This window comes from Hyperolius riggenbachi, chromosome 1 (assembly GCF_040937935.1).
Source record: "Hyperolius riggenbachi isolate aHypRig1 chromosome 1, aHypRig1.pri, whole genome shotgun sequence".
Classification (NCBI taxonomy): domain Eukaryota; kingdom Metazoa; phylum Chordata; class Amphibia; order Anura; family Hyperoliidae; genus Hyperolius; species Hyperolius riggenbachi.
Window position 1 is genome coordinate 375,268,149 of NC_090646.1, and position 16,378 is coordinate 375,284,526.

General features: G+C 43.8%; 1 protein-coding gene across 2 annotated transcripts in view; it reads left to right on the forward strand.

Annotated features, from left to right (window-relative positions):
- SVEP1 (sushi, von Willebrand factor type A, EGF and pentraxin domain containing 1) overlaps positions 1 to 16,378 on the forward strand; it is a 456,592-nt gene that overhangs the window by 297,954 nt on the left and 142,260 nt on the right. For both annotated transcript variants that reach the window (XM_068234340.1, XM_068234341.1), the window contains one exon: positions 11,491 to 11,692. In XM_068234340.1, the coding sequence (XP_068090441.1) occupies positions 11,491 to 11,692 (202 nt within the window). The remainder of the gene's footprint in view (positions 1 to 11,490; positions 11,693 to 16,378) is intronic.

Genomic DNA, 16,378 nt, shown 5'->3' on the forward strand with positions numbered 1-16,378 from the left:
TATAGCAAAAAAAAATTATGCAAATCGGCCCAGCGGGGCCTGAGCAGTGCCTCCCGGCGGCATAGCCCGTGCTCAGCACGGGCTTACCGCCAGGGAGGTTAAGCCAAATACTTTTTTTGTTTTAATACTCTAATTCCCTATAAACTATACAAGCCTTGCCAGCTTCTCAAAAAACGCCAAGACACTCAGACCCATGTAGCAAGGGTTTATGGGAGCTCAGTATGGGCATGAGGAGGAGGTTACTATCCAGAGATTTCAGAGGCAGAGGGGAAGGGGGAGTTAATTTTTCACAGGCTGAGGGGTGGAGATGCAGTTGCAGATTACCTGTGTAATGATGACAAACAGAACATGGCCACTCTTATTGTATCACAGGAATAACTCATCATAAACTATTGAAGCCGTATGCAGCCAGATTTGCTGTGTAAACTATCTAAACTTTAGATAAGATATATAGACGAGTTACTTGTTATAGTTAGCTTTTCATCTCGGACCCGCTTTAAGTATGGTACACACATCAAATTTTGATTGGGCAATGTTTGGCCAATTTTACCACTTCAATGTAGTATGAGGGCCAACAGATTCTGAATACTATGAACAGATTGTGTAGGTAAAAACTATCATATTACATGGAGGTGGTAAAATTGATCAGTGATTGCATGTATGTACCAGGCTTTAGCCGTAGCTGAATGCAGTCCCACCTTGGTGGGACTGCATTGTTTAAAGGGGCACAAATTAAATACAAAAATTGTATAAGAGAACAGGGAACAAAAAAGAAAAAAACACAGAAAATATGTATAAATATAGGTAATGACCCTCCTATAGAAAATGTACATACATAGATAATGAGACCCCTAGGGGATAAGCTCAGACCCCATATAGCATTTAGATACTCAGATATGTAAGACACAAATCATTTTGCATTTTCCAGATGGGTACTCTTACCCCCGAGGGTCTCAGTGGACCTATCCTCCTGTATGAGATGTGGATAATTCTCTGGGGGTCTTATTATCTATATATACATACATACAATGCCAAGATTACTGTAAACACTTTATTAACGGACATATCCAAAGCTAGGCATCACATGCACAATACTGACATGTTTCGGACTTACTGGTCCTTAATCAAAATAAAGATATTATGACAAGACAACTTCTATTTAAAAGGAAGGGGGCAGCAGCCTGGGACAGCAACCTTAACCCTCTATCCCAAACTGGTGCTAAAATTAGTACATATACTGTATATATTCTGTATCATTTGTGTATTTAACTCATGCCTCTTTAAATGATGGTCGGTCCCAGGTCGGTGTGTTTTGTGCTGTTGAAATACTTTCTATGGTTAGTTTTTATCTCAGCTGTGACTAAAGACTAACTAGAAGCCTGACATGCATTCACTGTCAGTGGCGTAGCAAAGGAGCTGTGGGCCCCGATGCAGGTTTTACAATGGGGCCCCCCAAGGACTCTATACATAACAATAGATACGGCGCACCAAAACCTGCCAATGGCAACTACAGTGTTAGAGGTGCAAGAAGGGGGTGGGGAACAGCTTTGTTAATGATTACCACTATTCAAAGTATCTATAGAAGTGATTATTATGAGCACAGGACCAATAGAGAGCTAATACTGTAGTTGAGGTAGGGTCCTTTGGGGCCCCTCTGGCCCAAGGGCCCCGATGCGGTCGCTACCTCTGCACCCCCTATTGCTACGCCCCTGTTCACTGTTGTATCAGTTTGTGATTGAAATAAAGTCAGGCGAGTTTGCATCTGCACAGTGTTTATTGGACTCCATCCTGCTACCTGTTCCTAAGGAAGGTATGTTAGTTTCCTATATGTTTGTAAAGACGTATAAGAACACGAGCTGTCCCAAAAAGAGATCCATTGCCTTATAAAAACATTAGGCAGCGTATTTTTTTATATAGTGGATGGCTTTTAAATAAATTCAGGTTTGTTTCATGCATTTATTGCCTTCAATACTTAATATAGAGGTGTGCAGAATAACTACATGGATTACGTTAATATATTGCCCTCCTAATCTGAGAGGGCTGTCGATTAGACACTGGTGCCATGTTTACAGTACAGTGGTTTTGCATGCTGTTTGATCAGCACAGTGTTGTTTCAGTATTGCACAATAATTCTAACCTTAAAGCACACCTGAACCAAGAGGGATATTGACGCTGACATATGTATGTCCTTTTAAACAATGCAGATTGCCTGGCTGTCCTGCTGCAGCACGTATTATTCTGTCGCCCGGTCAGTTGGGGGCAGGGTGAGCCGAATACCAGCTCAAATTCTGGGTGGTGTTAAATACTATTACCCTCCAAGTTGTGGCAACTCGGAAGGGCATGTAGTTTGGGGTCCAGCTATTACGGCACCCAAAGTACATTAAAAATCCTGCTGTGCAGCTATAACCGTAATAACATTACGTCTATAGCGGCACTCAAAGCAGGTATTGTACGGCTGCAAGCGCATGCCAAAACTACCTGTCTCATCCCTGCTGAGTCTCTGCCTCTAATACCCTATCCCTGTTTAAACATGCAGATTACCAGTAAAGCTGAGGCGTAACTAGAAATCATTGGGCCCCCTGGGAGACTTTGGAGGGGGCCCCTCCCCCCGCTTTCTGCACAGGTAAACTGAGAAACAATGTTCCTCAATTGGCTAGTGCACACTTGAGGCCAGAAACCCACTAGGAGCGATTTGTAATCGCTAGTAATTTGAAAAAGCTCTTGCTAATGCAATGCTATGGGGGATTTTTATAAAACCACATTGCTCAAGTGGGATCACACCCATAGCATTACATTAGCAAGAGTTTTCAAATCGCAAAACGCTCAGAAAATCGCTCCTAGTGGGTTTCAGGCCTGAATGTGTTTTCCCCAGGCATATAAAAACAGCAGACAGTAAAGCACTGCACTCATTTTCTCTATCAATTACATTAGCTTCTTTGATAAAACGTGCATGTTTTCACACATATAGACATACATGGTGTGCAGAAAACACATACAGAAACCCTACACACGAGTGTGCTCCCAGCCTCCACTTCTTACACTCACTCTGTCCATCTCTGTTGGAGCAGAACTGGCTCTGCAGACTCCTCCAGCATCACTACAGTACACAGCACTTGGGGAGGGAGAGAGAGGTTGGGGGCTTGGCACTGTACACAAGACCATGCCGCACACTGAATAGGGACTGTCTACAAATCTTTGTCTACAAAACTTTGTATGATTTGTTATCAGTGGCTGAGTAGACGCAGTCATTAGAAGAGAGCAGAACGTTTTTTTCTCTCCGTGCCCTTTGTTGTCAGTCTCTCCGGACAGGGAAAAGAAACTTCTCTCCCCCACAGGGCCCCTTGTGACTTCTGGGCCCCCCTGCGGCTGCAACCCTTGAAGGGTTTATTGTTACGCACCTGCCAGTACGTGTTTCTGACTGCACTGGATTAGCCACATGCTTGTTTCAGGTGTGTGATTCAGAGACTACTACAGCCAAAGAGATCAGCAGGACTGCCAGGCACTTGGTATTATTTTATGGAGCCTCCATATCCCTCTCAGTTCAGGTGTACTTTATGCACATTATGAGCAGCCCAAGGGTTAAGTATTATGACTAGTCTGGTCTTCCGGGCTGTGTATGCCATTTAGGGCTCGATTTACAAAACGGTGCTAACTTTAGCACTGGCCCTTAGCACGTCTAAACTCAGTTGAAATGTGAGAAGTAGTGATCGTGCGCAAAGTACCGCGGGCAAAGTTTTGCGCGCGCACTGCACAGAGCGCAGGGCGCTCCGCGCAAAGTGCCCATTAAAGCCTATGGGACTTAGCGCGCGCATAGAACGTTGCGCACGTAAAACTTTGCGCGCAAAACTTTGCGTGCGATCTGATTGAGAAATCCGGTGCTGACCTACTTAGCACCCTGGTTAGCACGTCTAAAGACTTTAGACGTGCTAAGTAGGTTAGCACCGCTTAGTAAATCAAGCCCTTAGTAGGCAAGATCAATATTTTGGGACACCTTGTGGAGGAAGTGTGTATTACAATATCATTTATAGTTACCGGTATTTTTTTACAAGGTATTCTCTGCGTACAAGACTTGTGACAGCAGAAAAGAATAACATGGTTGCCTTATCCTACATCAGTATTGCCCATCATTTTTATGGCTATGGATGAATTTATTTTGGCATTTTTGACAGTATTGTCAAACTTCAAATGATAAACGTACCCATTCATTAGCATGCAGCCAATGCAGTCTGAACACCTGGCCTACATACTCATCTGTTAATCAGAAATGCCCGCCAAGTGTTACATACCACAGTCCTCTCAGTGTGCGGTCCCTTTAGGAGAGGTAGAATCTGATTGGTTGCTGCGGGGCAAGTTGCACAAATTTTCTCTTCCAGCTGTTGTTATAAGGCAGTTCCCATGACTGTTCAGTACAAGTCTGCATAGCAAATCTTTGGCAATACTCAGAATAGCCTATTTTAATGGGCGTTCTTGACAGCAAATTTAACATTCAACACTTTATAACTGAAACAAAAGCTAATGAAGTCAGAATCTGAAGTGAAATCAGGAATGAACACAGATCTGGCAATTTTTGATAGTGAATGTCCCTCCTTTACCAAATGATTAAACATTGGATTATGGTGTCTGTAAGGTAAATTCTATATGAAATTGATGCTTAACACTGTACATTGTTCAGCTCATTTGTGAAAATGCTGAATCTCCCAACGTGGACTTTTCATGTAAAAGGCTTCTGCAGACATAGGGGTAAGAAATGCAGCAAAATGCCCTGGGCTGTCCTAGAATATCTTACTGTCTCCCATGCTTTTTAACAGTTAACCAGTTAACTACTAGCTGCTATGTTAAGGTGCTGCTGCATTAGCCACTTTGGGTCTACAACTCTATCTCAACAGCATGGCTGAAACTGGTTAATTGCAGCCAAATTTTGGCCTAATGTCCAAGTACCAAAAAATGCCTCTAATCACCCTCTAACTGAAGATGGGAGTCTCCGATCAGTGGAGATGCTTAATGAAATGAAAATAATTCCAGCTTGATTTAAAATGATGTATGCGGAGACAGGGATTAGGAGCTTCAAATGCACTGTCTGCTGATTGTTATTGGTCTATTTCCAAGATGCATACAATTTGCCTTAAATTTACATGCACACTGTAATTATTAGAATAGTGAGATGATGTGATAGGGGCCCCAAAAGAATCTGGATAACAGATAGAAATCAATAGTAAAATAAATGGCAAGTCTTAGCTTACCTTGAAAATTGTAGTGAACGCACGATTGAGACTTTTATCCAGCACAAAAAATTGACAATTAACTATCCCTGTGCCTAACCTTAACCTCCTAAACTACTAATAGTAAAAGCTGAGATTAGCAGCAATGAGCAGCCTGATAAATATCTGGAGCATACACACTCAAAATGTATTGAGCACCATAATTACTGTTCACAGTCGCTAATCATGGATTTTGCTATTGCTGCCTATGGCAGCAACGGTGTTCTTTAGGGGGTTATCGTTATGCACAGGGATAGTTAAGTTTAGGTGGGGTGGTTAAAGGGGTTCTTTCGCGAAAAAAGTAGGCAGTTAAAAAATGTGACAGATGACAGGTTTTGGGCCAGTCCATCTTTTTAAGGGGGATTCTCAGAGCTTTCTTTGTTTTTAACAGCATTTCCTGAACAGCAGTTTAACTGCCAAAATAGCAAGATACCAGCCGGCCTCCCTAATCACTTGCACACTATTATGTCAGTTAGATTTTGCAACTGTTGTTCAGGAAATGCTGTTGAAAACAAAGAAAGCCCTGAAAATCCTCCTTAAAAAGATGGACTGGCCCAAAACCTGTCATCTGTCACATTTTTTAACTGCCTACTTTTTTCACGAAATAACCCCTTTAAGGGTTAGGTACCAGAGGGTGTTGGTTAAGGTTAGGCAGCAAAGGGGGTGGGGCAGTGGTGAAGGTTAGGCATCGGTGAGGTCTTGGGATTAGGTATAGGTAGAGGGATGGTTCAGTGTGAGAGTAGGAATGTGTAGCTATACATAACCTGCTCCTAGCATTCACGTCCCCTCCACTTCCTGGTTAGTTTGCAGGTGGTCTGCTGCCAGCAGGTCCCCATGCAGCTTCAGTCCCATGGTGAATGGCTGGCTGCAGAGCACCTGTAAACTAACCAGGAAGTGGAGGAGACTCAGTTGCTAGGAGCAGGTACTGTATAATGAATGCTAGAGTACACTTAGGTCAGGTCCAGTGGCGTAGCTAAGGAGCTGTGGGCCCCGATGCAAGTTTTACAATGGGGCCCCCCAAGCACTCTATACATAACAATTGATACGGCACACCAAAATCTGCCAATGGCAACTACGGTGTCAGAGGTGCAAGAAGGGGATGGGGAGCACTTTGTTAATAATTACCACTATTCAAAGTATCTATAGAAGTGATTATTATAAGCACAGGACCAATACAGAGCTAATACTGTAGCTGAGGAAGGGCCCTTCGGGGCCCCTCTGGCCCAAGGGCCCCGATGCAGTCACTACCTCTGCAACCCCTATTGCTACGCCCCTGGTCAGGTCATAGTAATATAACAGTAATGATTACTGATATTTACTATAGAAGTTAAGTAGTGGAATATCTGTAATCTTACTGATATTCTATTACCGGCAGTCTTTGAAACTATTTTTGTCCGCACCATTTGTATAGGTATATGCTCATGAATGGCTGCATCAGATAACAACAGTGCTGACTGTTCCAGAACCATATCACAAACAAATAGGTCACTTTTATTGAGTGAATCAAGATGAATCAATCATCAATAAAGTGTTTAGTATAATGGTAAATTGAGTGCCAGTTATCGCAGCCTTGCTACAGTATAGCACATCATCCCAGCCGTCATTTCCCTGGCTTTAGTTTTGGCTTCTGAAAATACAGATCCAGGAGCACTGAAATTCTTAATAATACATAAAATATTTGTAACAGCAACAGTGAAAGTGATTTCTAATGCTACATTGAACTGGCATTGCTTAAAATAGTTGAGAGCCTGAGATCTGCTGTCAACTTTGTCTGTTTTGACTAATTGGATGCAACCATTTTATGATCCTTCTGTAATGACAGTAGAATGGTGCGCATATGTTATGGCTCTGGACCAAGGTACACCGCTGATCCCGACATTAGCCAGGTCACCTTGTCTAATATGTTATACATTAATTATAAGAAGCGTGCATTTTTTATTTGACGTTTCTGCTTTCCAAACAGGTACTGCGCATTTCATAGAATGTCAGCGGTGCAGCGTTCATAAAACAATCATAAAAGAGTTAACCTTTGTAATATCCATGGAATAAAAAAAGGAGGAAACACATGATAGCATCTTACAGATATAACCAGCTTCAGCATTCTGGCTTAGACACCTGCAGATACAGCAAATGCCAATTTTCTCAGCACCACAGCTCGCTGCAGATGTCTATTGTATGCTCTCAACATTAATCCTCAATATTGTACAAAAAGCTGTAATGATCTCGTGGTAACCCCTGCTGGAATGCTATTTATTCAATGATATTATATGAATCAAGTGACCTTGGACAGAAGTGAGTGGTGTTTATGTAAAGTTATGACCCATGTGAATGCAATGCTGATTTGTGTCCCGGGAATCCAGCTTACTGGTATGTAACACAGCAGTGTATGTCAGTACAGTTATCAGTGCCTGCCACTACTGCCTGCCTTCTCCGTTTAACCACAGTAATAGTTTCCATACAAGTCCAAAAAAATATTTATTTATAGACTCTGTTTTCATATCTTATTGTACAAGGTCAGCTCTAGGTGACTTGAAGCTGCCAGTGCAGTATCTGATTGGCCCACATTACATTTATCTGCTTCAGGTTATAGCAATAGAAAATACTTTATTGTAATTTTGAAGTAGTATTTTGAAAGCTTTTTGACTGGGCACAAGTTATCAGGAATATCCATTTCCATGGGAAAGTATTGCCAATTTCTTAGGCTAGAAAGGGATGGCAAGGTTAGGACTAGGGCAGTGATGGCTAACCTTGGCACTCCAGCTGTGGTGGAACTACAAGTCCCATGAGGCATTGCAATACTCTGACAGCTCTAAGCATAACTCGGGGAGGCAGAGGCATGAGGGAATTTGTAGTTTTGTCACAGCTGGATTGCCAAGGTTAGCCATCACTGGACTAGGGGATCATTGTTTGGCTATAGGTCAGATTAGTAGTAGGCTAGATTAGTGGTTTAGGGATTAGGAATCAGGAATTCTTTATTTCGCCAAGCATGACTAGGTCGTGCCCGGAATTGGTTTTGGCACAGTACATATAGCTCAAGGAGAGAAAGAAGAAAACAGAGGACAAGCAATTACATTTACATTATATCACACTTAAAGGGATACTGTAGGGGGGTCGGGGGAAAATGAGTTGAAGTTACCCGGGGCTTCTAATGGTCCCCCGCAGACATCCTGCGCCCGCGCAGCCACTCACCGATGCTCCGGCCCCGCCTCCAGTTCACTTCTGGAATTTCTGACTTTAAAGTCAGAAAACCACTGCGCCTGCGTTGCCGTGTCCTCGCTCCCGCTGATGTCACCAGAAGTGTATTGCACAAGTCCAGTATGGTCTTTGGTCTGCGCAGTATGCTCCTGGTTCCATCAGCGGGAGCGAGGACACGGCAATGCAGGCGCAGTGGTTTTCTGACTTTAAAGTCAGAAATTCCAGAAGTGAACCGGAGGCGGGGCCAGAGCATCAGTGAGCGGCTACGCAGGCACAGGATGTCTGCGGGGGACCATTAGAAGCCCCGGGTAACTTCAACTCATTTTCCCCCGACCCCCCTACAGTATCCCTTTAACATTTGCGTTACATTACATTAGCAGCAATTTTGCATCATCCATGACAGTACTGAAAAAGTCCTAGAATGGCCTATTATCAATTAGTTTTTGTGTCAATTGATTTGTGTGCTGATGGGAGTATGTGGAGGGAATTAAGGAGGCTGGCGGCTGAGGGAAAGAAAGAGTTAAGGCTCGTACACATGTGTGACTGAAGCCAACGACGGGACCGTCGGCACCTCCCGCTGGGTGGGTTTTCAGCAGACAGTACAGCGTGTGTACAGTCTGTCGGCGGACTGATAAGGTTGTTTCTGAACGATCCGCCAGGCGGATCGCTCAGAAACAGCCTTATCAGTCCGCCGACAGACTGTACACACACTGTACTGTCTGCTGAAAACCCGCCCAGCGGGAGGTGCCGACGGACCCGTCGTTGGCTTCAGTCACGTGTGTACGAGCTTTTAGGGTCAGGTGACTAATAAGAGCAGGATTAGGCATCAGTGGAATAACTAAGTAGCTTGGGGCCACAACCACTCTATTGATATGAAGCCCCAAAACCTGCCAAGAACAGCTGCGGTGTCAGGTGTCTGAGTAAGGAGACAGTTTATTAAGGATCACCACTAAGTAGTGCACATATAGAGATGTTCATCACTAGCATAGCACCAATGAAACAATAATACAGTGGATGAAGGAGGACCCATAGTGGGCCCCTCTGGTACAGGGCCCTGGAGTGGTGGCAACCTCTGCATCCCCTATTTCTATGCCACTGGCATAGTTACAAGGGTGTACGTCTTCCCTCAACTTCTTTCCCTTCTTCTTCTTCTGTTCACTCTCCTTTGCTCTCCCAGTCTTACCAATCTTTATCCTCCTCCCTAAACTGCAGAGAAGCACAACAGTGGTTCTGGAGCTTGGCGTCTTGCTTTCTTTGGTCAATCCTTTATCAACTGTGATGAATTGCTGCAGGTCTAAGCTCATATGTACTGAGTGTTAGGTCATACTGCTCATTCAGCATTGTTCACACTTAATGGATGTACCCCATCTGTTGCGGCAGTGGTGCCATGTCACAACTTCAAGTCATTGCATGTGACTGTCTTCAGCTGCACAGTTTTCATCATGTGAACAGCTGCTGAGCTGTCACTCAGTTACATAGGCACAGTGGCAGGTGGCATCTCTTCAGGAAAGAAATCACTAAGCAAATCTAAATGGGCTCTTCAGTATACATGTTTGTTAAACTAATTTTGCATATCTGATTAACCCACACAATAGTACATATGCCCCATATGAATGCAGCTCAAATATCTGTGTAAGCCCAGGATCAAAATCACATGGCCTGGGCCCAATTTAGAACGTTTAGAAATACACAAATGGATCAGCAGCACTCAATTCCTCAGTCAGCTCTATGGCCCTCTTCTTGGTTCCTTCCTCTACACTTCTCTTACTTCATTCTTTTCCTTCCCTGCCCAGTTTTCACTCTTAGCTCAGTTTCCACTTCTACCCTTTTCTTCCCTTTTCCAGTCTAACCATGCCTCAGCATATATATTTTGTCCGCATGAGGTGTCTGAGGCATGCAACAAATTTAGCTGAATTATGTGATGGACCTCATCACCTCATCACCTTGCCGCCACGTGCTCACAAGTTTATTTATTTTCTATATAGAGCTTTTTTGTGATTTACAGCCCTCTTTTTAGTCCTCATGCAGCTTTCTACTCCTTCACTATTACCGTAAATCGAGTACTATGCATTTTTTTATTATTGTTATATTGAGAACCGGTAATGACTGTCATTATTTGCAAATACAGTACACTTTTCTCCTCAGTTGTACATGTACCAGAATTTTTGTGTACAATTATCATTTATTTTAACCAACTGGTAGATCTCATCTGCTAGATGGACAGTAACCAATTCTAGGGCAGATACTCTGAAGATCCTACAGTAGGCAATTGATATATTATGTGCTGGTTCACTGGAGTGCATGTTGCATGGCACAACGTATCATCATTTTTGATGGCTTGGTGAACTTTTGATGAATGGCTCATACAAATTAACTTTCTTTTTTTTTCAATAGTACAACTTTCTAAATCAAGCATAGCATAGTATTATTACTGTAAAATGGAGACATTGCACAGTATATTTCTCTTCTTGATTTCATGTAGCTCTCCATTGACATGTTTCTTGCATAGATCATCCCTCCCCCTCCCCTCATCGATATAGGTAGTTCTATGGAGGTTGTGGGAAGTGACAATACCTCAAGCTTATCCCTCTTGCAAAGATGATTATGGATATATTTTTTTGTCAAACCTAAGGAACATACCTCTGAACTGCTGCATTCAGAAGCGTGGAAAGTCCTAGTTAGCGTCAGACAGCGTAACAGGACTTATTACAGAATTTTCTGAGCACTAACTGCTGAATAAGATAGAAGTGGTTACATGTAATATTGGGGTATTGAATTTCAGCCTAGGCACCTTAATAGCTGCACTTTCCAATTCTGTAACTAAACTTCCACTTCAAACTCTGCGATTAATTAACACAAATGTGTAGGTGCTCAGAAATGTGAAATATATTATCTGATAATGGTCCTCGTGGACAAGTTTGAGAAGCATCAGCTAAAAACTATCATTGCATTTTGATAAGAAATAATTAGAATGTAAGAAACGGATTCACACTTTAGCCTTTCTTGTTAACTATAAATGTGCTGATTTCTTTCTCAGGAACACGCTGTGAAATAGAGATAGATGAGTGTTTGTCAAAGCCCTGCTTGAACAGCGGTGAGTGTAAGGACTTGAAGGGGGATTTCCAGTGTCTCTGTCCTCCTGGGTACGCAGGCAAGGTGTGCGAACAGAACATTGATGAGTGTCAGAGCGGGCCCTGCAAGAATGGAGCATCCTGCACTGATGGATTAAACAGTTTCAGGTGATGACCTTTGTTTACCTTTACATTATAGCATTGTGAGGTTTGGGTGTCAGGTGTGTGTGTTTCTGTGTGTGTGCATGCCTTCCATCATTTTATGATAAGAAAGAGGGATGCTTAGGCCACATACACTGCACCATGCTTAATCACAACCCCAACACACCCCTAGTCACGCATACCATAAAGCTTTCATTAAAAAATATGTTGTTTTATAATTCAAACCACACTGGTCCTTTCTATCCTGGTTAATTTTCTTTCATATTAACATGTAATAATAAGGAATATATAACTTTAAACTGGGGTTGTCACCATAAAAAACAAATTTCAACAGCAACTGGTCTGAGCGAACACGGCCATTAAAGCGCTGCATGAATTAGGCGCGGCTATTCTTTTAATGCAATTATCGGCTATAACACTCCTTGCCGGCGCAGACTGCAAAGTATGGGCGCAATGTAAAATAACGTATATTGCGGCTATATGTGTATATATTTAGCGTGGGAAACATTATTAGGTTATCTCGCTGTAATGGAGGGGGGGAGCCACAGAGAGGGCAGCCCGACCTCTCCCTCCCCTTCTCTCCCCGCGCCGCCCTCCGTGCTCTGTTCTATGACTCAGAGTAATGCGCACCGACATAGGTGTAAATACCTACCTCACCTCCAATTGCCGCTCACTCGCCGCCGGTCTTCTCCTCTCTAGCTAGAGAGGAGAAGACCGGCGGCGAGTGAGCGGCAATTGGAGGTGAGGTAGGTATTTACATCGCTTCCCTATGTCGGTGCGCATTACTCTGAGTCATAGAACGGAGCACGGAGGGCGGCGCGGGGAGAGAAGGGGAGGGAGAGGTCGGGCTGCCCTCTCTGTGGCTCCCCCCCTCCATTACAGCGAGATAACCTAATAATGTTTCCCACGCTAAATATATACACATATAGCCGCAATATAGGAAGGGCAAGGTCGGCTGCTCTCCCTGCGGCTGCTGCTCAGGCTCCTTTCGCCATTACAGCATATACATACATATAGCCGCTATAGACATATAGCCGCTATATAACAAGCACGATAATCGCGCCCAATTCAACAAGCGGCTAATTCAAATGTACGCGGTCTGAGTGTATTAAGTGATAAAGATGCTAATCCTGCATTCAAAACTTTAAAAACTTTTTCTGATGTTATGGTTTGGAGTTATCATATACCTTAGAAGCACTGGCCCTTTAATAGCCATTGCCATCGGCTGGCAAAACAGTTGCATGCTGGGGGGTCTTTTTTATCTATAATAAATATCCCTTCCCTTTATTTCCCCCTTCTTCTAATGACATAAGACAGTGCACTTCCTAATATAGACCTCAGTGGGAGTGTCTGAAGGCTCTGGGAGGAAGGTGGGTAACAAATACACAATTAGAAAGAGGAGAAAAAAAGAGTAAGGGAGGAAATTAAGTCAGGATTAGCTTCATTCAAAGGTAACCAAGATGGAAACTGTCTAGAATAGGATTCTCTGCTTTTCCTTTATAAAATTTACAGGAATCATAATGTGGACAGTGCAACACATCTGTTATGTAAGTAGAACTAGTATTTATCTACTTATATACTGTATGTGTCTTTTTATTTGTAGGTTAGCATGGGTGTCACTTGTTCTTTAAAGGATATAAATAACATTTAGAGTATATTAAAGACAGTTTTCCAGTAGAGATTGAGAAATACATATATTTACATATATCTGTACATGAAATAGGATCAAATGAGGAAGAAAAATGAACAGAGAGTCAGGGTTTCCAGAGAGGGACTGTCCCTCTAAAAGAGGGACTTTTGGGAGCTATGGCATGTGTGTGCATGTGTGCGTGTTTGTGTGCACACGCAGGCATGACAGTGAAGAAAAGTTCCTGGAACTCACTGGCATAAACAGCTGTGGATACCTCACCAGGGTGAGGGAGCATGAGACTGACGATAGCAGTAAACTATAAATGAAAATATTGTGGAATCAGGCTCTGCTTCAAAACCACCATCAAGTTTTATTCAAAAATCTTACAAAACACTGGATAATCACTATTGTGTGTGAGACCAGTTTTTCAAGCTAGAGTTCCTCTTAATATTCAAAGTTGAAATATCCACTAAGCACCAGTCAGTGAGCAGGTGAAGTATATTGCCACTCTTGCGCAAATCCATCAAAACGTAAGCAGTACTGCAACTACAGTGCGACTACAATTCCGCCTTACTGAGGCTCTCACCACTCAGCTGTGTAGTTGAAGGCCATCAGGCGTCCTGTAGTCAGGGCCGGTTTAAGCAACAATTGGGCCCCAGGGCAAAATAAATCTGGGGGGCCCCCCCAACATATACCCCGGAATAAAAATCGGCATTAGGGGACCATTTTTGTAGCTAGTTTAGTCAGGGTGTGAAGTCCCAATCGGTCGGAGCTCCACAATCTGGCTATCCCAGCCTGCATGGGGACAAGGGGTTAAAAAGTTTCAGGAGGGGGGACCCCACATAATTTTTTTTTACTAAATTCCCACACTCTAAACATAAAAAAAAAATTGGGAAAATAGGAAAAAATGCCAGGGATCTTCATACAGCCATATTGCAGCTGTATAGCGACCCCTAGCCAAAGCGCTGCGGCTGCGTATAGACCCCCTGGAAACCCCGTCAGGAAATTTATTGCGCTTTCGTTTGATGCATGTAAAATTACACTACCGTTAGGTTTGCTACTAAAAGTGACATTTACCGCATTTAAAAGTATACTTTTTTCCTTCGAAACTTTAAAATCGATTTTCTCAAAAACTATAAGGTCTTTTTGAAAAAAAAATTTTTCTCTTATTACCAATGATCTCCTTAACATATCCTGCAAATTTAGGGTTCAGGTGATCACAGCAGCCGGTACGAGAATACTGGCCGCAGTTATAAATGGATGCGTGTGTTGCTGCAAAGCTCATGTCTAACAGCAACGTTCAATGGTTGATAGCCGGTTGATAGCCGTATAATAGCCGTATACTAAATGTCTTTCACATTTTGTTACGCGTACCTACAAAGCCCCACGGGGGCCCCCCTGCAAAGAAAAAATTCTGCCCCCCCAGGGCCCGCTCGGGGACTTTTTGGGGGCAGGAGGAGTCGCAGCATAAGAGGAGAGCTGTGGCCGCAGATCGGTGGGGAGGGGGGAAATTCCCTCCCCCTCCCTCACCTCGGGAACTCCTCTCAGCGCTCCCCTCCTGCAATCAATCATTGGTGGTGCTCGTGGCAGCCGCGGCGGCGGCAGGCACGCTGAGCACATACCTTAGGGTGACCATATTTTGATTTCCAAAAAAGAGGACGATCACAACAGCATGTGGGCGTAGTCATAGGTGGGGCCAAATATACAAGACCTTAGCAGTGTGCTGTCCAACTTCGTGGGCATGGAGGGCTGTTTTTTTTTTCCAGACACATGGTGGTGGAGGGCCGGCCGACCACAAAATGCAATCAGATTCGCAGAAGATTTCCCCACAAAATGCAATAAAATCACACAGGCAGGTGACAAATGACAATCATGGTGAGAACTCTAGAGAAGACTGTAAAAACCATGCTAGTTAAGCACAATGATTTAGTATTCTGGCTGAACTGGATGGCTGTAGGTCTTCTGTTCAACCTAAAACTGTAACTGCTGAGAATACAAGTTATACATGCTGTACTGAACGTTTGCCATTCATTTGCCCATACTGAAAGCTGGATATCTCAGTGATTTAACTGAACACTTTGGGGTTAATTTAAGCTAACAAAGGTGTTTGTGATGAAGTGCAGGAAACAGGAGGCGCTGCCAGTCTCTCACACAAGTCAGAAAGCAGCCCTCCTGGAGTCTAGGGACTGTCACAAACTTTTCAACTTTTTTAACACCTCATCCACACATGCAGTCATTAGAACAATGGATAGAGACCAGACAGATATTTGCCCATGGACCCTCCAGGCAAGCTCTGCATCATGCTGTGTATATTTACAAGCTTGCCTGCCCTCTAATTGCACTTTTATCAGCTAGCCAAGTGTTTCACATTACCTTACAACAACAAACCTGAATACACCAGACCTGCCCTAAATCACTGAATGAAAGGCTGTCTGGGGGGAGATTGCCCCCCTTCCCAGTGTGCTCCTGACTCACACACTGAACAAAGCGGCTCTTCTGCAGCTGGGCTCCCTCTGCTCTGTGTTCAGCTCTCTTCACCCTTCCCCCGGACATTTCAAAATCCCGGGAGGACGGCCCGGACAGGTCGTAAAAAGTGGACCTGTCCGGGCAAAGGAGGACGCCTGGTCAGCCTAACATACCTCCTTCTGGCCGGAGGTCTCCTATCACTAAGTGCTTTATGGAACTTGCTGTGTAAACAGGAAGTTCTATGAAGCTCTTAGTGATCGGAGGCCAGAAGGAGGTATGCGCTCAGCTTACCTGCCGCCACCGCTGCAGCTGCCACGAGCACCACCAATGATTGCAGGAGGGGGAGCGCTAAGAGGAGAGCCCGAGGTGAGGGGGGGGGGGATATCCCCCTCTCCACCGATCTGCGGCCACAGCTCTCCTCTTATGCTGCGACCCCTCCCGATACAACTTGAGCAGGTACATCAACGGCTAAAACATTCATTTCATCTTTTGGCTTGGAAATTTACAAAACTGACTTTGCTGAATCATAGCCGTTATAAAAACCGATAAATTCAGGCACGGCGCCGATTTGGAAGGTTAATCATAACGGTAACCAA